The 27,462-nt window shown below is 32.9% G+C and overlaps 3 protein-coding genes across 4 annotated transcripts; 2 read left to right on the top strand and 1 right to left on the bottom strand.

Annotated features, from left to right (window-relative positions):
* The first annotated feature begins 774 nt into the window (after window positions 1-774).
* LOC131660934 (NADPH--cytochrome P450 reductase) lies at window positions 775-8,029 on the top strand. The gene is made up of 18 exons (XM_058930298.1): window positions 775-1,310; window positions 2,069-2,128; window positions 2,330-2,406; window positions 2,498-2,555; window positions 2,662-2,748; window positions 2,826-2,862; window positions 3,271-3,340; window positions 3,483-3,677; window positions 3,758-3,850; window positions 4,213-4,438; window positions 4,591-4,674; window positions 4,774-4,925; window positions 5,017-5,113; window positions 5,273-5,422; window positions 6,270-6,347; window positions 6,429-6,551; window positions 6,630-6,743; window positions 7,609-8,029. The coding sequence occupies exons 1-18, from the start codon at window positions 1,014-1,016 to the stop codon at window positions 7,687-7,689; spliced, it is 2,079 nt and encodes a 692-aa protein (XP_058786281.1). The 5' UTR covers window positions 775-1,013; the 3' UTR covers window positions 7,690-8,029.
* A 5,837-nt stretch (window positions 8,030-13,866) lies between these two features.
* On the top strand, window positions 13,867-22,661 carry LOC131660933 (uncharacterized). 2 transcript variants are annotated; one of them, XM_058930297.1, is made up of 9 exons: window positions 13,867-13,983; window positions 14,089-14,198; window positions 14,285-14,477; window positions 16,912-16,998; window positions 17,766-18,152; window positions 19,389-19,572; window positions 21,026-21,804; window positions 21,915-22,076; window positions 22,193-22,661. In XM_058930297.1, the coding sequence occupies exons 2-9, from the start codon at window positions 14,134-14,136 to the stop codon at window positions 22,535-22,537; spliced, it is 2,202 nt and encodes a 733-aa protein (XP_058786280.1). In that variant the 5' UTR covers window positions 13,867-13,983; window positions 14,089-14,133; the 3' UTR covers window positions 22,538-22,661. The 2 variants fall into 2 exon arrangements, with proteins under 2 accessions (XP_058786280.1, XP_058786279.1); XM_058930296.1 differs by having other exon boundaries at window positions 21,906-22,076.
* A 1,040-nt stretch (window positions 22,662-23,701) lies between these two features.
* LOC131655367 (protein NETWORKED 2A-like) lies at window positions 23,702-27,456 on the bottom strand. The gene is made up of 3 exons (XM_058925250.1): window positions 27,214-27,456; window positions 24,971-26,796; window positions 23,702-24,886 (listed from the first exon to the last, which is right to left on the bottom strand). The coding sequence occupies exons 1-3, from the start codon at window positions 27,305-27,307 to the stop codon at window positions 23,867-23,869; spliced, it is 2,940 nt and encodes a 979-aa protein (XP_058781233.1). The 5' UTR covers window positions 27,308-27,456; the 3' UTR covers window positions 23,702-23,866.
* Window positions 27,457-27,462: the final 6 nt, after the last annotated feature.

Raw genomic sequence — 27,462 nt, 5'->3', positions numbered from 1 at the left:
GTTAATCATATATGTTTGGTTAACAACTTATACTATTTTTGAGTAAATTTCAAAAATGTAAAAAAGAAAATTAAAATAATTTTTCCATTCAATGGTGTGGAATTATTAATTTTGTAATTACCACAAAACATTCATCGTTTATTTACTTATGTTTTCTATGAGTTGTTAGGGTTCTCATTTACTTATAAACTGCTGAGAAAAGGAATCAAAGAGAGAGAAAGAAGTGGGTGTAGATAAGAGAGACACAAATCTTGCGTGATAATGAATAATTCAATCATATATATTTGATTAATTTTAAGGTTAGAACAAGTGGTACATGGGTGAGAAAGTTGGTCCCTCGTTATAGAAGCTATATTTATCTTTATATTCAACTTTTAATTTTTTAAATCAAATAAAAATTGCCTTAATTTTAATTTTAAAAAAAAATATATTTTAAATATTTTACTTATTAGTTATAATTTTTTGGATGATAAACTTTTTAAAATTATTTAACATAAGAAATTATTTTATATAATATATTATATATATATATATATATATATATATATATATTTTAAATATGCAATTCTTATTATGTTAAATATTTAAATAAATATTTCTTATTTTTAAAAGTTCTGAAAATAAGTTAATAAAACTTAAGTAATTTCTATAAGAAAAATAAAACCATTGAATTTTGAAAAAAAAAAGGGAAAAGAGCATTGAACAGTTTTTTTTTTTTGACCGGAGCATTGAAAGTTTGAGAAAACTCCCATATAAAGAAAGAAAAAAAAAATAAAGTTAGCTTTTTCGTGTGGTAGTTGTCAACGCCGCGAGAGCTCTGATGCAAATAGCCGAAACTCGCATCGTGTTAATTTAACCTGAAAACGACGTTCGTTTAACACCAATCACAAATCTCCCCAATTTTTTTCTTCTGTCTCTCTCTAATTCTTCTTCTAGGTTTAGAGAGAGACGAATCCATCAACAAAATCTCATTCTCCTCAAAATTTTCAACCGATTTTGACTCTTTTGACTCCATGACTTCCTCCAATTCCGATTTGGTTCGTACTATTGAATCCGTTCTCGGAATTTCTCTCGGAGATTCCGTTTCCGATTCGGTTGTTATTGTCACCACTACCTCCGCCGCTATTATAATTGGACTTCTGGTGTTTCTGTGGAGGAAATCGTCGGATCGGAGCAGAGAGTTGAAGCCGGTTGTAGTTCCGAAGTTTTCCGTGAAAGAAGAGGACGATGAGGTCGATGTTGGTCCGGGAAAGACGAAAGTTACGGTGTTCTATGGAACTCAAACTGGTACTGCTGAGGGATTTGCGAAGGTATATCTATCTTTTTTTCGTTTTTCGCGTATATTTTCTCTGGTGAAGTATTGTTTATAGCTAAGGTGGAATCGAATGTGCTGGATCTTTTCCCCTTGCGTAAATTTAATCTATTATTCTAGAATAAAGGATGTTATTCTTCATGCTGTCGTTTATATAGTTATAGTGATGAGTTGCTTTTTCTTTTTTCGCTTTATTGTTCCTGTTTATATTTTGTTTTTTTCTCGAAAAGATTATACTCCTTTTAAATGCTTCATTCACCTACACTTAGCATGCCTAGACAAGTGAATGTTTGGAATCATATTTGAAATTCTAAGTGTTTCTCATTCAATTACTTAGCAGTTAGTAATTTAGGGTTTGATATATTGAAATTTCTGGTTTTCTATTTGTACAGTGAATTTAATGTTTGAGTAGTTAATCAATATGAGAAACTAGTTAAATATGATCAAATACTAGTGATTTATTCTTTTTATGATTTTAATGCTTTTTGAATTAAGCAAAGAAGACTTGTTTTGTGCTTATTGCCTTGCCATTGAACACAACTTCGTACTTGGCTAGCTGTGAATAATCTATTTCAGCTAGAAATAATCTCAACTTTTTGAAATGTACTTTGCAAAGATGAAATTATTTCTCGTTTTACAGAGTGGTTGAAGTATTCAACCCAGGGTACCAACCACCCTCTCCCTGCCGGACATCAGCTATTAAAATTCATCTTTAAATCTATGGGATGTATAACTACTTTTTAATTTTATATATAGGCATTGGCAGAGGAGATCAAGGCAAGATATGAAAAAGCAGTTGTCAAAGTTGTTGATATGGTAAGTTGGATTAAAATAATAAAATTTTGACAATCCTTCCCTGTGGCTGTAAATTTGTGTGCCATGTCTTTTTGAATATTTGAATTCTCACCAAGGGAGTTCTAGAATGCATTTGATATTACTTTACAGGATGTACGGTTTTGAAATATTGCTTTGACTGAAGTGTCTGATGTATTTATTTTGAATTTGTATTTGAACTAGGATGACTATGCCATTGATGATGATCAATATGAAGAGAAACTGAAGAAAGAAACTTTAGTATTTTTCATGCTGGCAACGTAAGATTTATGTACATAAAAAAGATTAAAACGCATTTATTAATTAGTTAAAATGTATAGTAATATGATGCATTTGGACTTGTCATGGCAGTTATGGAGATGGAGAGCCAACTGACAATGCTGCAAGATTCTATAAATGGTTTACCGAGGTTTGTAAGCAATTTTTTTTGGGGTTTAAGGTCTCTCTCTGTCACGTTTTCACAATCATATGGTTTACTTAAAGTGATTCTAAGTTTTGGAGGACCTTTATTTTAGGGTAAAGAGGAGAGGGGCACCTGGCTTCAACAGCTCACGTATGGAGTTTTTGCCCTAGGTAACAGGCAATATGAACATTTTAATAAGGTAAAAATACACTGTTTTCTTATTGTAAAAGGAACAGAGTTTCATCATCTGATTCTGATGTTGTACTTTTGAAACAGATAGGTAAAATTGTTGATGAAGATCTCACTGAACAAGGTATAATTTTTTCAAAACTGGAGCTTGATACAACTTATCATCTCCCATTTGTGCTTAAGGTTTTTGTTTTAAGTTCACAAGCCTCATCTCTAAAATGTTGACATACTTGTGTTAGTACTGTTGTAAGCAGAGGAAAGTGGCATTATCAACACTTGTAAGAAAACTGTTTTATAATTGCAAGAGTGGAACTCTACCCTTGCAGAGCTAGCACATTTATTATTTGATTCTATCTCCATAATTCTTTCTTTTTCTTTCTCTCAACTCTTGAGAGCATAACAAAACTCCCTAGTGCTTTGAAATTAGATGCATAGCTAGTAGAAGCAGCATGTATCTAATCTAGATAGTTAATCATATATCAAAGACTTAAGAATGGTGTTAAAGTAGTGACTGACTTTGGGCTTGCTGCAGGTGCGAAGCGTCTTGTTCCAGTTGGACTAGGTGATGATGATCAATCCATTGAGGATGATTTTAATGCTTGGTTAGTTCTCTTGCTTCTGCTATCCATCTATCTCCTATATTGTTTCTAGAAATGTAATAGGCAATTGCTGCAGAACAATTATATGAAATGTGTCAGTACATTTATTCATTTTAAATGTCATGAATTGGCTTTTGCTATGCAGGAAAGAAACTCTATGGCCTGAGTTGGATCAGTTGCTCCGAGATGAGGATGATGTAAATACTGTGTCTACTCCCTATACAGCTGCTATTTCTGAATATCGAGTAGTGATTCATGACCCCACTGTCTCGCCGTCTAATGAGAATCATTTCAATGTGGCAAATGGGGGTGCTGTATTTGATATTCATCATCCTTGCAGGTGCTTGGAGTTATGCATACTGATTTTATATTCATTCTCACTAAACAAGGCTAAAATAAACCTGTTTTCTTTTCCTGAAGGGTGAATGTTGCTGTTCGAAGGGAGCTTCACAAACCTCAGTCTGACCGTTCTTGCATACATTTGGAGTTTGATTTATCAGGGACTGGTGTAACGTAAGTTGGGTTCTGTTTGCTGACAAAGAACCATCTCATCTTTTTGTCGTAAACAATAAAAAAAAACAATACCCACGGTTAATTATTATTTTCTTTGACTTCAAATACATTTCATTATTTTTTCTCTCTGGATTTTGTATTATTATTAAATGGATAAAAATCCTGGTAGGATATGTTGTAGTATGGAATTTTCTGTAAGGGGTTTTACATGTCATGCTAAAAAAAATATTAATGTTAGCTTTATAGGTAAAATAGAAATGAAAATGTTCATTAGTTTTCCAATTCCCCCCCTCCCCCCAGTTCACAATTCTCAAGTACTGACCAGGAAAGCTGTTGACGGTTTTTGTCCTGATATTTCCCAGATACGAAACTGGAGACCACGTGGGTGTTTATGCTGAGAACTATGATGAAACTGTTGAAGAAGCTGGGAAGTTGTTGGGTCAGAATTTAGATTTGCTTTTTTCTCTTCACACCGACAAAGAAGATGGCACTTCCCTAGGTGGTTCTCTTCTACCTCCTTTCCCTGGTCCTTGCACAGTGCGCACTGCATTAGCATGTTATGCAGATCTCTTGAACCCCCCACGAAAGGTTTTACATGATTTACATTGCATGTGTTTTCCATTTCTTTTCTTGTTAAATACATGATTGGTTTTACTGGTTATAATTGTATGTCCCAATAGAATTTGTCCTTGTTTTGTATTTAAAAATGAATAAATAGTTTCAATATTCTTCTTTTTCAGGCTGCTTTAGTTGCATTAGCTGCTCATGCTTCTGAGCCTAGTGAAGCAGAAAGATTGAAGTTTCTCTCATCTCCTCAGGGAAAGGTAAACGGAATTGCTACAGTAATGTTCATATCCCTTGTTTCAAGTCTGGAATATTTTTTTCCTACTGCTTTTAATGATATTTTCAATATTTCCTTCCAGGATGAATACTCCAAATGGGTTGTTGGAAGCCAGAGAAGTCTCCTTGAAGTGATGGCTGATTTTCCATCAGCAAAACCTCCCCTCGGTGTTTTTTTTGCTGCCATAGCCCCTCGTTTGCAACCTCGTTATTATTCTATTTCATCATCGCCTAGGTTGGTTATCTTATCCTGTCAAAACTATATAAATGAAGCTTTATAAGGTAAATGATTGAGAGATAATGTTGTTTCTTTTTCTATTGCCCAGGCTTGCCCCACAAAGGGTACATGTTACTTGTGCTCTGGTAGAAGGTCCAACTCCGACTGGCAGGATTCACAAAGGAGTATGTTCAACCTGGATGAAGGTGACAATTTGCAACTGTTACACTTCTCCTGCAATCATATGCTTCCTGTTTCAGCATCCTAGACTCTATGTTGTCATATTTAGCCCTTCCTCCCCGTTGGAGGCAGTATCTAAACATGCTATTTTGTAACTAATTTAAATCACTCTCATGAATGACCAGAATGCTATTCCCTTGGAGAAAAGTCGTGACTGTAGCTGGGCTCCCATATTTATCAGACCATCAAATTTCAAGCTGCCAGCCGATCATTCAATTCCTATTATTATGATTGGACCTGGCACTGGTTTGGCACCTTTTAGGGGATTTTTACAGGTATGTGAATATTTTAGGGATATGTGTAGTTTTATGATTTTGATAAAATTGGACAGTTAGATAGTGAAAATATAGAATATAAAGGGGATGCAGGTTAAATTGAAAATGAATGATGGGATAGAAACATTGGTAGTCAAATAAAATCAAAACAGCAAACCAAAATGTTGAGTACCTAGTTTTGATTATGTCATGATTAGAAAACTACTTTAGAGTCTGTTTGCACTTTGCTGTGTTGTTATGTTAATAAAAGTTATACATATACAAATTAATATAATAAAAGAACTTGCCTTAATTTTTGAAGATATATGGACAAAAGGGTTGTCACATTACATAGCAGCAGAAACTGAAAATCTGCTGTAATGCGAAGCAATAAATTGGTGCTTCTCCTATGAAGCAAAAGTAGACACATACTGTTTTAATCCTAATTGGCCCCTTTTAACCGTTCTTTTAGGGTTTATTTGGATGACAAAATAGCATTGCTGTTCAGGATTTTAATCTCAATGCCTATTTTTTAGATTGAAACTAAATCTGATTCAGAAATTATGAATTGTTTGTTGTATATTAATAAACAAGGCTTAGCATTAGAATTTTAAATTCAATTTTAATTTTGTTGTTTAAATGTAAGATCTAGAATGTATAATAAATAAAAATATATATAAATGTCACATTACGAATTTATGCAATAAATTGAACATCTTAAAATATAATGATATAATTATTATCATATAACAAATAATAATAAAATTGGTAATCAAATCCCTCTTCCGAATGACGTAATACAAGTGAAACCAAATTATTACAAAATTCTACCTGCTCTTAATTCTTGTTTGATCTTTGATCTACCCAGGAGAGACTTGCCCTCAAAGAGGATGGTGTTCAACTTGGTCCTGCATTACTCTTCTTTGGATGCAGGAACCGTCAAATGGTAAATTAATTATTAAATGCACTTCGGTCAAAATGGATTTTCTGAACAATGTCTGATTTTGTATTTTTGCTATCTGTATAGGATTTTATTTATGAGGATGAGCTAAATAATTTTGTGGAACAAGGTGCTATGTCAGAGTTGATAGTTGCATTCTCTAGAGAGGGGCCTGAAAAGGAGTATGTTCAACACAAAATGATGGATAAAGTAAGTGAGGTTAGTGGACTATTGAGGAAAAAACTTCACTGAATAAATTATTTACCGCCTCGAATTTCTTATGTGCAGGCAGAATACTTGTGGAGTCTGATTTCTCAGGGTGGTTATCTTTATGTCTGTGGTGATGCCAAGGGCATGGCTAGAGATGTTCATCGAAGTCTTCATACCATTGTCCAGCAGCAGGTGCTGATTGTCTTTAATCATCCCTCCATATTTGCAAAAAACTTTTTAGTCTCAACTTCTATTTTTCCTTAACATGCATGAAGAGTATTAATTTGCAAAGTACATAAACCAACTAGTATTAGGAAATAAGAGAATTTTTGGAAAGCTTGGTAATATTGGCCAAGTGATATGTATTATATTGCCAAGTGGTGAATAAAATATTACGTTTTCTTGTGGAAGTGTGACAATGGTTCTTGAACTAGTTTTTGGGAAACAAATACAGTAGTTTCTAGTTGACTACATTTTCAGTACGAAATTTTTTGTCCTTGTGCTTTCTAGTGGGCTCCAATGCCCTTTTTGGCATTTAGGTGAATCATGAATTGGTTCAATAGTTTAATGTTTAGGTTCTGTTTTGCATTGGGTTTGCTATAATGGGGGTATTTAGTATTTTAAATTTGTAAAACTTCAAGAATGTTTAGCCTTGGGTTTACTATCATGGATGTAAATATTTGTCTTTTACTCTTCCCGATTCATAAATTAATATTGGGGAGTTTTTTTTTAATGACTCAATTACTTTGTGTTTTTGTTTTTCAATGCCTCAAATACAAAATCACTGCCGTATATGATATTAGTGTATCCTTTAGCATATTCACATGCATATTCTTTTTTTGAACTTCTGTTGAACTTGGTCATTATACATGTCTACATTATTACTTTGAAAGGATTTAACAATGTCAATTTCTAGCTGTAAATTGTTACTTTCTTGCAAAGCATTTAATTTAAGATGTTATAATTTCTCTGGACCAATCCAACATGTATTTTTGTTTGCAACGGAATATGCAATCAATGCCTAATTTGATGAAACTAAATTTGGATTGAATTTCAGGAAAACGCGGACTCTTCAAAGGCAGAGGCTACGGTGAAAAAACTCCAGATGGATGGGCGTTACCTAAGGGATGTCTGGTGATTTTCCAGATCGTTCATTTGTCTTGGTTGTGGCATCCTTGGTATTGGATATGTTATTTTCAAGATGGCTGAAAGATATATTTTTTAGAGTAAGTACTGCTTCTAGGAAATTTTGGGGCACAGAGGGGGGAGGCTGAACAAGTTTCCTCGAGAAAAAAACTATTTTATGGGCATTTGCCTCTTTCTTTCTTATAATCTTTATATTCTCTTATTGTGATAGGCTAGATCCCTTTGGACTAGGATTATATCTAGGGGATTGTATAATAATAATAATAATAGTGTAGAAATTGGTTACCAATAATTATTTTATCAATGAAACTGGGGTATTTTTTTAAAAATAATATGGATCATGGATGTTCAACACTAATCTCCCTGTGTTGGATTACGAGTTTCAAAAATACAGTCTGAGCATATTGCCTAAATCTTGTTATTGCGGTTATGCATCACGATGTTGAATTTTAGTAGTATGTTGAAGTATTGTCATCTTAAATTTTTGTCTTGGGCTATGAAGAAAGATGTTCCAATTTAGAACTCATGTTTTCAATGGCGAGGGTGGATTAGTGGATGTTTGATGATGGTGTTTGGTCGACATCTCCTTTGGTCCTTCTAGAGGAAAGTGTTTTTAGTAACACTCAGAAGCTCAACTTTGTATGTGCTTGAGATGATGGCTAGATTTAGAATAAAGCATACTTTGTGAGGTGGTAATGTGAGACTTGTATAGTCTAAAAAGAGGAAGGATCCACTCCATTTCTTACACTCCATTTCTTTTCCATTACCATAGTTTTTGTGTATATATTACACGTATTTTAAGACATGTGACACATATTTATTATTTATTTAATTTTATGCACACAAAACTATAGTAATGAAAAAGAAATGGAGGGTAAGAAATGGAGTGGATCCTTACTCGTCTAAAAAACATTATAATATGTTTTTAACCTCATGTCAACATTTTGGAGGACATATGACTCTTGAAGATCGTGCTTTGATATTTATATTCATATTTGACTTTGTTGTTGGATAGTTGGTTTTTGAAGGATTTTGGAGAGAGATTTTAGAGGATTGCGTATATATTTGGTGTTTGTAAAAATAATATGATCTTAAATGTTAATGTATATATTGTTTTAATTTTTTTTTTAAATATTAAATATATTTCAAAGTATAAATGCAACTCTTCAAAGTCTTTCTCTTTAAAATCTCTCAGAAACTAACTTCCAATAAGACTCTAACTCTTCAAAGTCTTTCTCTTTAAAATCTCTCGGAAACTAACTTCCAATAAGACTCTTAAAGTTGATATTTTCATCCAACCAATCGGAGGAGCTTGAAAGGAGGTTGTTGAATAAAATGGGGATGAATTGTAAAATGGAAATATCGTGATTAATTTAAAAAAAATTATTTTTCTTTAAAAAGTAATTCATGTTAGGGCAAATATAGAAAGAAGAAATTAGAGTGAAAATAAGATATAGAAAGAAGAAATTAGAGTGAAAATAAAATAAATTAACATAAATAAAAGAGATAGGGATATAAATATTGCAATTAGATTTAAAGAGAGGTTCGGCCTACCACTTTGCAACTTCTCTTAAACATGTCATTTAGAGAGTTTTAATTGACAGAGTTTTTGGCGGTTGAACTTACAAACCAAATGCAAGATTTTACTTAGATTATAAAATCAACAGAGTTTTTGGCGGTTGAACTTACAAACCAAACAAATATTTTATTGTCTAATCTCCAAAATCAATCCGAGATTTTATCTAGACAATCTTAATAATCAAGCAAAGATTTTATTAAGACAATCTTAAAAATCAAAGGTATCATTCAAAAAAATCACACTTTTGATGAATAACACTTAAACACAATCAACAACAATTAAAAAAATTCTGAACTATTTTTCACTCACAAAACACTAAGACAACTTTAGTAAAAGATTGTAAGAATGTAAGAAGAATGTAAATTAGAAAATGATAGTAGAAATTTGAATTCTTGTGCAGAAACCATTTATTTTTAGGAGAAACTATAACTTTAAAAGGAAACGATATGGAATTTTTATTGCTCACAATCGATTAGGTGCTAGGTCCACTCGATTAAGTACGTTAATTTTAAATTCGTCGTCATTAATCGATTAAAAGCTCTCTTAATTAATGTGGAGGTGTTACAAGAGAGATATTCGATTGACCATAATGTGTCAAACGACTATCAAGTGTAAATCACACTCTTAAAAGATTATTTAAGTTAGTAATCAAGTAATTACTTATGCAACATATTTTCTGGTGATTTTAAAAGAGGATAGAGGTTTCAAAAATATTTTAGTGTGTATGAGAGAGTTGCCTTAGTATCTTAGAAGATACTCTTATACTTTCATAATATAATTATCACTGAGACACCTGACCATAAGAGCTTTCACATTTTCTTTTCCTCAACCTTGAAGCTTCAAGATCTCTTTCTAGATTCACCATTGATCTAACACTTTATATGTGATTTGACTTTTTATATATGAAATGGTTTGATATAAATCCTTTTATAGACATTATCATTATAGGTTGTTTGGTTAGAGATTCTTAAAGACTCCATCGAACGCTTGGCATCAGGTGTTGACAACATAAAAAACACCCAAGATTACTTTTCAAATGAGTGTACCTATAAGTACATAGCTCAACATTCTTTCCCCTTTTTGATGATGATGACACATCTTTTAAGGAGGTGGACAAACAAATAAATAAAGGTATAGGGTTGAAGTGGTTAAACTCCCCCTAACAAATATAGAAAAATATATCATACTCTCCTTAATAGTATATTCTTCTCCATTTGCCATTATCAAAAAGGAAAAAAATGACACAATGTAAGCACATAGATTACGTATACTACATAGAGAAAGTTGTGGATGCAGATTCAAAGCAATCGTAGAGATCGAAGTGGAAAAGGTGATTGGTGTAGTATGTGGAGGATAAGAGCTCCACCAAAAACTAAGCACTTGCTTTGGCAAATCTGTCGTGGTTGTCTTCCTACTTGGGGTCGACTTCAGCAACACTATGTTATGTGTCCTACTATATGTCACTTATGTGAAAGATGTGTAGAAAATGAGTGGCATGTGTTCTTTGGGTGTACAATAACGTTACAGTGCTGGAATACGGCGAGCTTGAGGGATTTTATCACATTACGACTACATATGTTTAATGAACCGAGGACTATAATTCAAGATATTTGTAGTAAAAAGGATATGAAAGTAGATGGTACAATGGATGTTATGTTATGGGGGGCTTTGGAATAATGGGAATAATTGGATTTGGAATAATAAGAAGGGGATGCGAGTCATTTGGACATGCAGGAGTTTCATAATTACAAGGACTGGTTTATAGCACAAAACTTCTAACTTAATGGTGAAAATGACCAGCAAAATCAGTAACAACCACTTAGTGCAGGGTTGGTGAAATGCAATGTTGATGTTGGATTTAATAACCAAAGAAGGATAACTAACAAATGGTGGTGTTATAGAGATTGTAATAGAAGATTCATTATGACAGAATAACTTGGGACATTGGTCTTTATTCCGTCATAGAAGCGGAGGCATTAGCATTGGAAGAAGGTGTGCATGGAACTATTCATAGGCAAATGGATCATATTATTTTTAAGAGTGATTCTCAAGCGGTGGTGCAAGTTATTTATGATAATTACGGTGATAATTTTGAAGTTAGTGTGATTATGATTATATCTAGTATTAATAATTTATTAGCTTTACATTCTAACTTTGAAGTGAAATTTGTTAAACACCTACCAAATTCGATTGCCCGTATATTAGCTAAAGGAACCAATTCTTAAAGTAAGCATAATTTGGTTTACTTGATTCTCCTTGTATTGAACAACAAATATTTATTGAAATAAATTAAATTTGTTTGTGTAAAAAAAAAACAGTCAACAAATGTACATTTATGTTTGTTGTGTGATATTTGTGGTAAGTTTTGCTGTACAAAAACATTAAATAAAAATAAGATATAATAGCCATAGGAAATTTGATTAAATAATAATTAATTGTTTAATTATTATAAATAGATATTAAATTTAAATTATCAAATTATTTTTATAAAGTTAAATATAAAAGTTTAAAATTTATATAAATACATTTTAAATTTATACGTTTTTCTAAAAAATTCACCGACACTCCTAAATTTATCATAGGTTAAATTACTTGTAGGATCTTTTAAGTTATTTAATTGTAATAAGTTAGTTCTTTATGTTTTTTTTCCGCTACATGTAGGTCCTTTATATTAACTAACGTCTGCACCATTGACCTTTTTTCTGCTGTATTTTATTCTATTAATTTTATTTTAACTTCTAAAATTCATATTAAAATTGTTTTTAGTTCAAAAATTATGAAAATATTTCTAAAAATATTTTATGAGAATTTTATTTTTTGTTTTACTATTTTTCTTTAATTTCTTCTTTTGCGTGCATTTTAATTAGTTTAAAAATACTTTTATGTACTAAAAAATTCTGAAATTTTTATTATATGATCCAATGATGATCTCTGACCTATGTTAAGTGACATATCACTACCATTAGTGTCTTCGAAAAAAAGATCAATAATGCAACATTAGTTAACATAAAAAACTAACATGTAGAAAAAAATATAAAGGACTAACTTGTTACAATTAAATAACTTAAAGAATCCTGAAGATAATTTAGCTTTTGTTATAAAATAACTTTATATATATATATATATATATTGTAAAAAATTCACATACACTTAGGGGTGGAAATAGATTAGGCTAAGCTTTATAAGGTGTGGCCTGACATACGATAAACTTGAAAGACCTGAGCCTGTGGCCTATAATAGACTCTCTTTTTTGGTCTGGCCTGACAATTTTAAAAGCCTAGCCTGAAGGCCTATTTAAAAGTCTATTTTTCATATGATTTTCAATTAATCCATATTATTTAAGAAACCTTATAAGTCGTCCTATATATGCATATATAGGCCAACCTATTTAGTCTTTGTTCATATATATATATATATATATATATATATATATATATATATATATATATATATATATATATATATATATATATATATATATATATATATATATATATATATATATATATATATATATATATATATATATATATATATATAGACTTGCCTATTTAGCCTTTTTTCTAATATACATGCAAATATAGGCCGATCTATTTAGCCTATTTTTAATATACATGAAAATATAAGCCGACCTATAAGGTTTCATAGGCTTTTTTAATAGCCTAAGTCTGACCTATTTTATTAAATAGGTTTTTAAAAAAGCCTAAGCCTGACCTTTTTGTTAAATAAATCTGCCATAATTTTGTCTTATATAGGCTAGGCCATAGACCCCTGTAAGCCGACCTAACCTATTCCCACTCCTACCTACACTCCTAAATAACTGATTTCACCCTGTGGATAGTTGGTTTGAACTCATGCCCTCAACTTAGGTCAAGTTTAGAAACTGAGGGACAAATTTCAATTTATTTATAAAAACATTATTTGTGTATTAGTAATTTTATCATACATGATAGACATGTAATAAAAGATATAATATTTATTGTAGAGAAAGATTAATAAGACTCTATTTTCAACCTTCTCTTTAACACTCACATTTTTATTAGTTGAAATATGTGTGGATCCTACTAATTTATGTGGGATCTATTTTCAAAGTGAGAGACTCACACATATTTCAACTAATAAGAAAAATTGGTGTCGAATGTTGCTAGCACTATATGTAATTAAAAAAAATTAATATTATTAATATACTATTATTTAAGATTTTTAAAATATAATTATTTTTGATAAAAAAAAATATTTTTAAATATTTATTTATTTATATTTTTCTATTAATATGATGATTATTTTAAGATAACACTATTTTATTCAATATATTATTCTTAAAATATTATATTTAACTTTTTAATTATTAAGTGGAAACCAACCAACACTTAATAAGAATGCTTTGCTAAAATTATTATTATTATTATTATTATTATTATTATTATTATTATTATTATTATTATTATTATTATTATTATTATTATTATTATTATTATTATTATTATATCTTTCTCTAGAAGTTAATTAATTAATTATTATTTAATAATAATAATCCAATCAAATCACACTTTAATTAAAATTAACAGTATTATTTACTCAATAACCAAATCCCTTGGTATTCCCCGAGCGGTAAACAAACACATCGAGGGAGAGAGAGAGAGTAGTGTTCTTCACTCCTTCTTCAACGGTCTCACTGTCACCATCATCAACTTTCTCTTTCGATTCGTAATACTTCTACGACACCGTTTAACCTCTCTTTCCTTTTATCATCATCATTATTATCTTTTCTCCTTCCGTTTTTCACTCTCTTTGTTGGTTTTTCACTCCCAGGGTTTAGGGTTTTACAACAAATTGAGACTTAATCGACAATTATCAATGCCAGAAAAAAAGTCTAAGAAGCTCACCTTCTCCCAAATTGACGCTATTACTGTCGCTGAACGGTATCTTCTCTCTCTCATTCTCTTTCTATCTATCGATTTCTTTTTTGTTTTTTGATTATGCTTATTCAATTTCTTGTATTGTGCAGGTATGATCCAACTACCGTGTTTACTGTGCTTCAGGAATTATCACATTACCCTGCATGGAAGAAATTTGATTGGGATGAATTGGTGAAGAAAACCTCTTCTGGTATTTCTAATGCCAGAGAATATCAGATGCTCTGGCGTCATTTGGCGTATCGGTATTCCTTGCCTGATGATTTTGACGCCGATGATCCTATGGTTTGTGTTACTCTTAATTGATGTTTCTGAATATTTTCAATTGCGAATCTGGTGATTCTTATTTCAATCGTTTATATAACTACTAACTTTCATTCACTTGCACCCTAACCCGAGCCCTTTGTATCTGTCTCTGAAACAGTTACAGTCGACAGTGTTTATGTGGCATTTTACGGTCTAACTCCTTACTAACTCACATATTTATGAGGCACTTTACTACCTATCAAAAACATTTATACCTGAGCTAAACCGACTATACTCACACCTTCTCATTGAGCTTGTCTTTGATTTCAAGAAACCTTGTAGAGGACTTAGGTTTGATTAGAGTGTTGGCTTTTTGAACAGACCTAGAGATATGCACAATTTCAACTGCTTTCCCAATAACTTTTCATGAACACAAAATAGATCAATCTCCATGTACAAGGACACTCAATTCACACAAAAGAGTTTAAGCTCACAGTTGTTTTGTTGTGGTTTAAGCTAAACTTTTGATACCTTGCTTCAATAGTTGATTGAGCCATTACTTGTCCATCATGAAACCAAGTTAGGACCAACATATATTGCCTGGCTAGAAGTGGCCTTGCAATCAACAGGCCAATATGAATCTCAAAACCCAGTTCAGGATATGGGCTAATGTAGAGGAGTAGTCAATCAACGAAGCCGCCTACACTGTAGAGTACACTTGAGATGTCTTAACTTATGTTTAACAACCTACCAATGAAAGTCATATGAATAATAGGGGTGGGAATAGACTAGACTAACTAACTGGGGCCTATGACCTAGCCTACACATGTTCATGACATGCCCGACTTTTTTTAAATAGAATTTAAAAAAAGGCTTAGGCTTTTTGAAAGCCTATTTAGCTAAAAGCGTTAGGCCACTTGACATAAAAAAATCTTTTAAGCCTATTAGACCGGCCTATTTAAATAAAGGGTCTTGCTAACTAGTGACCTCAGGGCAATGGTTAAGCATTCCAAAAAAAGAAAATATTTTATAAAAAAATTAATATTTCAATTTTCGAGACATTAAATATACAGATTACCGAGATAACTTTACTATTTTTAAAGTCTTAACCATTGCCCTGAGGGCACTGGTTAGCATTTCCCTCAAATAAATTTAAATAATTTTTTTATTATTTTATTGTATTTTGTACTTAGTATTAAAATACAAAAATAAAGCTTAGTTATTTTGAAGAGTTTATGAAAATAAGTTAAAAAAAATCTTATGAAGAATGTCATAAGTTGTTTTTCCTAAGTTCTCAAAAACAAATAGTTTCACAAAATTTATGCTATTACGTAAGCTTGGGTAAGTCAATGCAAACAAACATTTATCTTTTTTTTTTTTTAATCTGTTAGTCTATTTAAACATTAGATGAATCTTTGACATGCTACTGATTGCATGAATGGAAGAAAAGGAGGCAATACGACCATATTTGAAGCACATTTGACATTGAATGGTTGCAAAATGACGCTATGGCTGTGGCCTATTGTCCACCACTGCCACAACTAGATCCACCATAACCAGAAGAGTTGTAACAGCGAAGATGGTTTTCGAAGGAGGTGCTGATGAGAGATTGACCTAATTTAGGCTGGGTTTGGATTGGTGGAATTGGATGAAGCGGAGCAGAATGATATTCCATAGTTTGGATAATTTAAAAACGGATGGAGCGGAGCGGAATGTAATGGTATGAATTCCATTCCATTCTATCACTTAGCACCATATTTATTCCCCTTCAATTTAGGCAGAATGAACAACTTATCTTGTTCCGTCCTAAAATTTCCAAACAATGGAATGGTATCTTCGCTCCGCTCCATTCCGCTTCGTTCATTTCATGGTATTCAAACATAGCCTTTGAGTGGAATTGAGGTGGAATCAACATGCATTTTGGATTGAGTAAGTTTCATAGAAGCAGTTTTTGCTTGAAGTTGATTCTTGAACTTCTGAAGTTTCATTTCATGCACAAGTAAGACTAGCTCAATTTCGACGAAACATCTGATTGTTTTGCTGGAGAATCCGTTTGCAGCGGTTCAGCATGAATTGCTTCTGTGTGTGTGGTAGAGTTGGTAGTGCTGAAAGAGGAGAAATTCCGGCTTATGGTTTTTTAGAAGCTTCTATGATAAAATAATAGAGTGAAAACTTAAGAAAACAAACTTTTATAATTTTTGAATATGAAGTTCCAAATTTATGTGATTAAAAGATTCTCCTCACGATTCACTTTCAGTTTATTCTCTGTCAAAATTTATGTGATTAAAAGATTCTCCTCATGCTTAAGATAAGCATATTGTCGCTATTCTCTTTATTATTTTGGAAAATATGAGGACCAATTAGGTTTGGAAATCAGCAGTCCTCTTGTTTTTTAATTGAATTTTTGTTTCATAAATTCTTGGATAGATATTGTACTTGTATTATTCATGCCTCTTTGGATTCATGTTTTCAGGATGATGACAGTGACCTAGATTATGAGCTGGAACCGTTACCTTCTATAAGTGCCGAATCTACACCAGAGTGCTCAGCATGTGTGAAGGTTAATATACTAATATTACATTCTATCTCTATTTTAAAATTGTGTTCATGGCTTAGCTAATTACATTTTACTTATCTGATTATCATATTATTAAACTATATTAAATGAAACAATATTTGTGGCACATTTCTCAAATTTTGTCTTAATTATAGAAAGGGCCATTGATGAAATCACACGTTTAAGTTTTGCAAATTTCTTTCTGATTGTGGGAAGCTTTATAATTATAATTCTAGAAAGAGGACTCTATCAGATTAATATCTGACAGTGAAAGGACTAGTAATGTTTTATGCTTTGGAAGAACCAGCAAAAGCAATAAAAAAAGTGTAGCAAAAATGAAAATGCTGAAAAGGATAAGTTTACAAGAAAATGATTGGATTATTGATGAATATATCAGAGAAAGTCGATGTAGAACCTATCAAGGAGAAGATAACAGAAACTTGCCTAAGGTGGTTTGGTCACATTAGAAGAGTAGTGGTAGTGGAGGTTTCATTGGAAAAATTGGATCAAATTACATATGGTCTGACTAAAATGGGCCAAAGTCCTAAAAAAGTATAGAAAATTCCAACCAAAAGAATTTGCTGGTGGTTTTACTAAAAAAACATGGTTTTTGATGAAGTCCATTTCTGCTGGTTGATCCAAGTAGATAGTCCTATTTAGTTTGGAATACTTAAGAGCCTTTATGATTTCTCTGTTTTTACATACTGTTTGTGCTATTTGTTGTTCTTCGAATTTGACAATCGTGTTTCTTGGTGTTTTTTAATCATTAGGTGATGATAGCTTCCCGTACACTAAGTGAATCTACCCCTAGTAGCTCTACAATTGAGGCTCCATTGACTGTAAATTTTCCAGTTTGCCATTCATTTATAACTCCAGGAGAAATTTCACAGCCCTCTAATTTGATGGAACGGACAAGCATTACGATTCCAGTTACTGTTCAGAGACAGACACTTCCAACTGTATCATCTTCAGATGCTTTAGAAACCAAAGGAACAGTTGGTGGTACCATGGCTTCCAAAAGGAAAAGAAAAGCATGGTCAGAGGAAGAGGACAATCAGTTACGGGCTGCTGTTCAGAAATGGGGTGAAGGGAATTGGGCAAACATAGCAAAAGGAGACAGCTTTTCTATTAAAAGAAGTGCAACACAATTGTCACAGGTGGTTTTCTACCCTAAACGTTTGTGAATTACGTGGCATTCTCCACTCCCATCTCATTATATCATTTATCAGCATGCACATGCATATTTCATGTAAGACAACAATTTTTTCATTTATTTTGATTAATAGCTTCTGCCATGAGGAACCCAGGAGCCTTCCTTTAGATATACAAGAGGTCTATTTGATGAGGTCAACCAGTGACTTTTTTGTCACAACGCAGCAACTTCAATTGTTGTGTCAAATCCCATTTTCTCTTCAAAATCATCCCTCCTTTATTTTAAAATCAGTAACAAAACCCTTTATATTACTGTTTGTAGTGTGTTTAGTCTTTGGTTGCTTAATGGTTGTAGCCCTATAACACTTTCCTTTGGCAATTAGAATGATGAACTATAAATATCCTTACATTCTGTATTATATAACTGTATGTAGTTTATATAATCTCTGGCCTAGAATTCAGAACAGATAATTTAACATTGTTGGAGCTCATTCTCTGTGGCTGATACTTTTAAACTAGTCGATTTGCCAACCATGAATATTTATCAAAATTCATCTGGTTTATCTTATCATGCTGATATTAATAAGGTAGATAATTGTGGCAACTGGCAAGCATTATTTTAAGTTAATTATTGATAGGTCACAATCCATGGTTTCCTATAGATGGTCTGCTTTTGTTGACCTGGACGCTAAAAAGCTGTCTTAGTATGCAATTTTTATCTTCTAACACGGCCTTCTTGACAGATCTATACCAGTCAGATCTATTATTGGGATAGTTTACTTTAGCTTGTGTTACTTTTACAGTTGAGCCTGTCGAGGCTAACCTTTTATAGTGTATATGTCTGTACACTGTGTTATGTTATCTCTTCCTCGATTCACTGTCTTTCTGTAAATATTGTATTTTATGGAATCTGATGACTGATGACACTAAATTCATTTTAAACTGTTGTCATCTAACCTGGTCATGATGCCTGGGTATCGCCCAGTTCTCCCGGGTTCAAATCCCGGCAACGGAGCTTTACATGTTTTGCTTCTCAATCAACTTCTGACATGTATAAGATGTGCAATGTGTAACCAGTGAGGGTTTATGTCATAGTAAAATGATTATTTGTTTCGGTTATATTGTTGATATACTTGCAAGTACAGTTTTTTGTACCAATTATTTTGTTTCCATATCACCTTTATTGTTAATTGAGTATTAATACTACTACACATTGCCATGGTCTATCCAAATACTTGCAGAGGTGGACCACTTTACGGAAGAAAGACGGGAGTGGCACTTCAGGAACAGTCAATTCAGGAACCACTGTGACCACCACCAACACACAGTATACTGCTGAACAGTTGGCAACTCGTCACTCCTTAAATTTAGCCCTTGACATGCCTCCATTCAAAAAGTTAACTGCTCCTGGAATGACTGATCCTGGTAATTGTTATTTTACTCTTTTATTATTTGTTTTCATATTAATTCAAGTCCATAATTTGCTTGTTGAATTTGTTTATTGTTTCCTTTTTTTTTTTGTTTACTTTAAGTCTCTAGCTTTAATCGAGGGTTGACCAAGCATAGAATATTCCAAAAGTCCAATCCGACATGACATGTGATAACTTTCTCCGACCCTTTAAACTCCAGTGATTCCATCTCTGAATTTTCTCATGCACAGGAGCGAGGATTTAGCTTACCTTCACCCAGGGAACCGGAATCCTATTCAGTACCACCATTACACTATAAAAATTACATCTTCCAATTGCCCTTATGAAAGATACCTGAAAACCTGTACCAACAAATCTCTTTACCCTCTATCCAATGGCCTATGCTCTGAGCAACTTTTATCCATCCATAAACCCTTCCTCACAAACCCAAACAGTAAACACTATTAGAGTACCTTTATTGTTAAAATCCTTTATTGTCTACTATTCTTATTCCATGATTGTTTTCACAATTATTTATCTCGCAAAACTTTTTATATTAAATAAGGGTCATGCTAACATGTGCCCTAAGGGCACATGTTAAGAGCTAAATGTAGAAACTTTTACTTAGAAATTGTGCATTGTTTTCATAAACTTTTTATAATTAATGTTTTTATTACGTTTTCCAATATAAATTTACTATATTTAGGTTTCTTAACATGTGCCCTTGGGGCACATGTTAGCTTTATCCATTAAATAATAGTAATAATAAATAAATAATTATAATTCATTTAAAATCAGGGTAATTGATTTAGCAATGGGTAATAAACTTCAAATTCAGTCTTTTTTTCTCCATTATATCTTTGAGTATGATATTTTATTATGGTGGTTTGATATATTTTTGCTATATAGTTAATTTGAAACTTTAAACTATTAGTACATATATGGTATTGTGGTGGTTTGATATATTTCCCTAAACTTAGTGCATTATAGAGAATTATGGCATCGTCTTATCCATATAGCTTACTCCATGTAGTGGTAAAAGGCTAAGTTGTTGTTGTTGCCATTGAATGTACCTAAGGATTTTGTTATCGGTAATATGAAAGCACAATTTTTAGGAGAACATTGAATGAGCACATTGGCGTCACCATCCTGCAGGTGAACTTTTTGCAGTTCAGTGCAGGAGTAAAATGCCAGTGAATTTCCTGTTCTCTCGATCCATAGTGAATTTCCTGTTCTCTCGATCCCATCAAATAGTATTTCTTTTCTACTATTACTTGTGTTCTTTACCACAATATTAAATGTTCACTCGTAAATCTTTTAGAAAATGTTTTGTTTATAGCTTTATTGTTTCAATGTAAGGCTCAGGAATCTAATAGAAGAATTGTTATTTATAAGTCATTTTAAATGACTCATTTATTATAGTAAGGCTATTGCTTTAGTGGGTATATGAATAACTTGAGCGGTTGCAGGTAGGACATCCATGTCAATTAATAATCAACTGCAGTCTCGTAATACGACACAAGTCTCCACAGTTCGTAGTTCTGTACCGCTTCAGCGTCCATCTCAACAAGCTTGTGGTTCCTCAGCAAAACCCACAGTAACCTCTGGAAATCCAGTACCAAATGCTGCAATTTCAGCTCGCGAGTTAAAACCTGCCATTATTCACTCTGGAGCACAAACTGCTTCACGACCAAATGCAGTACCAAATGCTGCAGTTTCAGCTCGCGAGATAAAACCTGTCATTATTCACTCTGGAGCACAAACTGTTTCACGACCAAATGCAGTACCAAATGCTGCAGTTTCAGCTCGCGAGATAAAACCTACCATTGTTCCCTCTGGAGCACAAACTGTTTCACGATCAAATGCAGTACCAAATGCTGCAATTTCAGCTCGCGAGTTAAAACCTACAATTATCCACTCTGGAGCTCAAACGGTTTCGCGATCAAATTCAGTAGTACCAAATGCTGCAATTTCAGGTCGCGAGTTAAAACATGCCATTATTCACTCTGGAGCACAAACCATTTCCCGATCAAATGCAGTACCAAATGCTGCAATTTCGGCCCGCGTGTTAAAACCTGCCATTGCTCACTCTGGAGCACAAACTATATCTCGATCAAATGCAGTACCAAATGCAAATGCTTCACCACAATTAAGGGTCTCTCTACCAAAAAATGTGGTACATCCGGTGCCTGCTGGTAGTTCTATGGCAAAGACATCCATTCCTGCTGGTTTGCCTTCTAACCAAAAGGTTCATTCAAATGTACCTTATCATTTTCTCTCGTCATGCAATTAATAATATTAAAAATTCTCCCTAAAAATGGCGCTCTCTGCTGATTATTTTGTATTTAGTCTCAACAGGATAAACATGTTTCCGCCGTGAAAGAACTGGAAAAAAGAGTTTCTGGTCCTGGCTCCACACCCAAAGAGAAGGCGATAGAGAAAAATGTGGTACACACAGTGCCTGCTGGTAGTTCTTTGACAAAGACATCCATTTCTGCTGGTTTGCCTTCTGACCAAAAGGTTCATTCAATTGTATCTTATGTATTTTTCGTGTCATGCGGTTCATATATTAAAATCTATTTCTCTAAAATTGGGCAGTTCTTTGCTTAATTGTTCAGTATATGTTGTCTCAACAGGATAAACTTGTAACCTCTGTGAAAGAACCAGAAAAAAGAGTTTCTACATTAGTTACTCAGAACCAGGTAGATAACAAACAGAATAAGGTGGGGCTAGATTTAGATAAAGCCAAAAGCATGCCTAGCGAGAAAGTTTTGGAACATAAAGTAGTGTCACAAAATCAAGGAGGCAATGGAGAGCAAGGAAGTGTTAAGAATTCGATTCATATCCCCAAGGCCACTGTGAATGGAAATAACAATTTGAATAAGGAAAGTCAAGTTCAAAATCAAGACAAGACAAGTTCTATTAGTGGAAGCTCTAACCATCAAAACGGGAATGAGAAACTCGGAAACTTGCAAAAATAAGATGAATGCCGTCAAGGTTAGGAAGTGATTAGTAAAAATTGAAAACTGGTAGTGGTATCTAGTGATTTTAGGCAAATATATACATGCTGCTTACATTAATGTTTTGCAATTTTTGTAATATTTTAATTATGGATTTGTGAGTTGCAGATTTTTACAGTTGGAGTGGTAAATGATTTGTATAAATGTGTTTTTAGAAGGTAATATAAATTATCCTTTTGACTCTTGGCTAATAAATGGTTAAATGACTCTTCATTACTCACTATTATGATAGGAACATAATATTGAATATAAATATTATGATGAAATTTAAATTTGATTCATGTAGCCGATTTTACTTAGTGAGATCCACTAAAACTAAGTAGATCCACTAAAACTAAGAGCATCTCCAATGGTGGTATTTTTCTTTGAGTTCTCCAGCTGGACATCAATATAATAATTAAATATTAAAACAATTTGCCATGTCATAGTAGAGTTGTATTGCAATGCAACTAGTAAAAATTTGTGGTATCCAATCAAATTAATTTATGGGGTAAAGTTGTGGGACCCATTAGAGTTACACCAATAAAATAAAAATTAAATAAATTATTTTGAGATGATATGGCTGGTGGGACCCATAAAGAACTCAAAAATGGATTGCACCATTGGAGATGGTCTAAGTAGTTATTGTATCTTCATACTTTGGAGTAAATCAAATATTAGAGTAATAAATAAAAATGAAATAAGTATTTAAAGAGAAGCATTTAAAAAACCATAATTAAAATAAAACAACTACCATAGGAATAATTTCTATATAAATAATTTGGATGTTAATTTCAAAATCCGCCCTTAAATATTTTGGATTATCTAAAAATCATTTTTATCTAAATATTTTGGTGTTTATTTTTTAGAGACTTTACATAAATATAAACATTAATCGGAAAAAATTCAAGTTAAAAATTGTATATGTTCAAATAGTTTTTATTAATATGATTTAAAAGTACATTCATAATAAATTATGTTTTTCTCTAATACTCATAAACCTCAAGTTTGTACCTATTTACTATTAGAAGATAATTGAAGCATCTGAATAGTCAGAAGTTTAAGCTTTTCAAAAGGAAGAAGAATAATCAAAACATTTAAAGAATCATAAGCGTTTTTAGAAAGAAAAAAAAAAAGAATCTTCTATATTTTCGGAATAAGTACATACACACATGTAAATGCTGACATTCTTTATACATAGGAGAACTTTCTATATCCTAACATTCTCAATATTTGAAGCATAACATAAATAATCTCAAAAGAAGAAGAAATAATCAAATTCAGAATCAGAATATACAGTTGAAAACATATCTATATTGGTGCATCATTAGCTGCTGTAAGATCACTATATTGTTTCTGCAGTGTTGGATTAACACATGCAAACATTGATTGTTTCTGTTTCTTCAACTTGATTCCAAATAAGAAAGACTTCAAAGGTAATTTAGCGCGACTCGATGATTGTTTCATGTGATCAGGATTGTTAACTCCCATTATTTGACTCAATTCTTCGAGTATTTTCTCAACTTCGATTTTAAGTCCTTTTACATAACTCAAACCTTCTTGTAGCTCACTAGAAACCTTGTTGCTCTCTTGTTTCACGTTGAGAACTTCGCCTTGAAACTTTGCAGCTTGATACTCGCTAAGTTCAACTCTCTTCGACGGTGTAACTGGATTCGCCGCACTTGCTATTTCGTCTTGTAAGTTGCACAATGATGGATGTCTAGCTTGTAAATCGTCCTGCAACACTTCATTGTGTTCTAGCCACAGTGATAACTCGGTTCTTATTTCTCTCAGATGCATATATATTGGTTTTATTTCTGATTGTATAACCTTTGATGAGTTCTTGATTTCTGAAAAAAAGTTATTATGCCTTGCTTTTCTTAGTTCTGCTTTTAAGTCTTGTAAAGATTTTTGGAACTGTTGAACCTGATGAACCGAAGTGCTGAACCTTAACCAGAACTCTAAATTCTCCTCGAGTAAATCATCGATTTCCAAACGGAGTTTCTTTTCTAAAGGTGAAAGAGAATGTGGCTTGTCAGTTGGTTTTTCTCTCACCACAATTAATCTTGTTCTTCCAATAGGCGACACGTCGAAGTGTCCCGTGTTTTCAACCGGTTGCTGTTGGTTTTCAGTAGAAGTGCTAGCTATATCTGAAGATAGAGTTTCGGGACCCTGCGCGTTATCCTCTTGATCCGCGTTTTCAAGAGGCACTTCTTCCGATAGAGTGACGCGAGGACTTTCATCGGAATTTGGTTCTGAAGATGTCAGCTTCTTATTTAAAATGTGTATCTCTTCATCCTTAGTGGCAACTACATTCTTCAATTCCCTCACCTGCAGATAACTCATTAACTTATTATCATAAGTCATTCTAAAAAGTATTTCTAATTTTCTATATATGTAAAGCAAGATATTCACCTGAAGTGCCAATTCGAAAATGCTGTTTCGATTTTTATTTTCCACGTTGTTGAGCTTGTCCGATACATCGTTATAGTTCTTCAATACTGACGTATACTCTTCCAACATAATCTTTTCTCTGTCATCTGATCCATTTACAAGCATCTGATTCAAGTTCGCTTGATCTTTTTCCTCCGCAGGTTCCAAATCAAGCGGTTCGTCTTCAACTTTACTTGTCGTCTCAGGCAAATCATCCTTATCCTGCTGTGTTATCTCCTGCTTCTCTTCAGTCTTAAAATCAACATTTTCCTTCAAACCAGACTTATCATCATCTTCATTTATGACTTCATCAATATTTGTATCACGATCTTCTTTATCCTCGTTTGTTGTCTCGACATCATCATTCATGATTTCTAAATTATCACTTAAAAATTCATCTACATGCTTTTCGAAATCCTCATTTAGTTTTCCATCAGAAGAACTTGTGTTCTTGTGAAGTTCCATATTCTCCTCTTCCTCATCTAGCTTCACATTTTTCAATCTTCCTGAAAGATGCTCGAGACTAAAATTAGCTTCATGAAAATGTGTATGGAGATTCTTATCCCGGCTTTTGACACTTTGGTTGAGAGTTTTGACTTTCTTCAATTCCTCTTCCAATTCCTTCATCCTCTTGTTACAGTTTTCCGAATCTTCAATAAGCACTTCCTTATCCTCTTCTAAGCTTTGTATATTTGTTTGAAGTTCATCAGCTTCTGATATCAATCTCTTTACCAATCCATTCTGAGAAGTAACTTTTGTTTCCAAACTTACTACCTTACTTACAAGCTCATCAATCATCTTTGCAATTTCGTTCATCGTAAGCGAGTTTCCGGAATTTTCCTCGAGCTTTTCCTTAATCCGTTCTTGCAACATCCCTATATCATGCTCAAGTGTATCTTCTTCTTCCTCCAAGCTAAGTACTATCTCTTCTTCATCTTTGCTTTTTGAATCTGTTTCTTCGTCTTGCGGATTTGTTTGCTTGGAAATGAAGTTACCTCTAAGGCTTTCGAATTTTGAATGAGCTTCTTTAACTTTTTGGTATGCTTCTCTAGCTTCTTCGGATGATTGTGATTGTACTTCTTTCAACTTATTTAGAGTTTCTTTACATGAATTTAAAGCTGTGGTGGCCATTAAAGCTCTTGCATCGTTATCTTCGATGACAGTACTAATGCTGAATTCATCTTGCAAGGCGTAAACTCTTTTTTGCATTCCGGTAATTTCGTCTTCGATTTCCCAATACTTTTCATAGGAATGTTCATATGAACTCCTCACAAACTCTTTCTCAGTCTGCAAAGCCAAAATATCCTTCTGAAGCTTGTCTACTTCGGCTAATGCTTCAACCTCGCTCAAACCTGAACATTGAACCTTTAAATTTGAAACAGATTTTGCATGGTTTAAACTCTTTTTAGTTGTTCCTTTTCTCGAGAGCAACATAGACGGACTTCGAAAAACCTTCTTTGGGATACTCGGAGGTTTAGGGATGTTACATTGTTTTTCTGTTTGGTTATTAATGTTAGGAAACGATGAATTGGTTTCATGAAAACCGCTTTCCGCATCCTCGAATTCTTCTTCGTCTATTCTGTAATGGACTTGTTCCGGGAAGACAGTGGCAATTGTGCGATTCGCGCTTTGAAGTTCCTTTGATAGATGATCATATTTCTCTGCTAATGATCTATATGCTCTAAAAGCTTCTTCCACGAAATTTATCAGTTCTGGTCTTTTTCTGTAATACATTTCAGCCCTTTGGGCAAATGAGTCGCCACTATCATCGATGATTTTCAGCGTTTCAGCTACTATCTCCTCCATATCTGTCAAAATATTTCTATTTCATCATTCATGTATCATATTATAAATACAAACTCAAAACGGCCGAAATCAATTGCATGGTATTTCCAGTGTATCAGAGATATCAGCCGTCTTAATCAAACGGCCGATATCTCAGACTGCATTGACTGTATGATATTTTGACACCGGAGACCATTCGGATAGGACATGAGAATGTGATTCATGTTATTCTGAGAACACGACAGACATGACAAACCACATTTGGTGGAATCTCTCCCCTCAATCATGTTTTTATCTCGACAAGACTCGAATCCTAGACCTTGTTTAAGATATTTGAATCAAATTCTAACATATTTGTTTACTTGTTTCGACATTCTTAACATAGTTATGAAATCAAAATCATGATGAAATTTTGCATAGAAAAAGACAGATATACATACCTTGGAGACTTTGTTCGAGCCATTTCGATTGTTTTGTTCTAATGTGGCTAGCCCACCACCATGAATATGCATTGGTTGCAGCTCTTCTCAACATCTTTATCTTTATGTTAGATTACGATCAAACACATTCAACTCATCAAGGTAAATAAAACCTTGATTAAATTTTGAAGATAAACAAAACCAACAAGGTGAGAAAGATGAATATGAAAAAACAAAAAAGGTGTAATTTTAATGATCTGGTGGTTGAAA

This window comes from Vicia villosa, linkage group LG3 (assembly GCF_029867415.1).
Source record: "Vicia villosa cultivar HV-30 ecotype Madison, WI linkage group LG3, Vvil1.0, whole genome shotgun sequence".
NCBI classification, from domain to species: domain Eukaryota; kingdom Viridiplantae; phylum Streptophyta; class Magnoliopsida; order Fabales; family Fabaceae; genus Vicia; species Vicia villosa.
The sequence above is the reverse complement of the archived record's forward strand: the minus strand, read 5'-3'. Positions and strand labels throughout refer to the sequence as shown.

Bases quoted from the DNA above. Each gene is read 5' to 3' on its own strand.
- LOC131660934 (XM_058930298.1), top strand. From the start codon at position 1,014: ATGACTTCCTCCAATTCCGATTTGGTTCGTACTATTGAATCCGTTCTC. The intron at 2,129-2,329 runs GTAAGTTGGATT...TATTTGAACTAG, and splicing joins TTGTCAAAGTTGTTGATATG to GATGACTATGCCATTGATGA. The intron at 3,678-3,757 runs GTGCTTGGAGTT...CTTTTCCTGAAG, and splicing joins GATATTCATCATCCTTGCAG to GGTGAATGTTGCTGTTCGAA.
- LOC131660933 (XM_058930296.1), top strand. From the start codon at position 14,134: ATGCCAGAAAAAAAGTCTAAGAAGCTCACCTTCTCCCAAATTGACGCT. The intron at 14,478-16,911 runs GTTTGTGTTACT...TCATGTTTTCAG, and splicing joins TTGACGCCGATGATCCTATG to GATGATGACAGTGACCTAGA. The intron at 22,077-22,192 runs GTTCATTCAATT...TTGTCTCAACAG, and splicing joins GTTTGCCTTCTGACCAAAAG to GATAAACTTGTAACCTCTGT.
- LOC131655367 (XM_058925250.1), bottom strand. From the start codon at position 27,307: ATGTTGAGAAGAGCTGCAACCAATGCATATTCATGGTGGTGGGCTAGC. The intron at 26,797-27,213 runs GTATGTATATCT...ATATTTTGACAG, and splicing joins GCTCGAACAAAGTCTCCAAG to ATATGGAGGAGATAGTAGCT. The intron at 24,887-24,970 runs GTGAATATCTTG...AGTTATCTGCAG, and splicing joins TTTTCGAATTGGCACTTCAG to GTGAGGGAATTGAAGAATGT.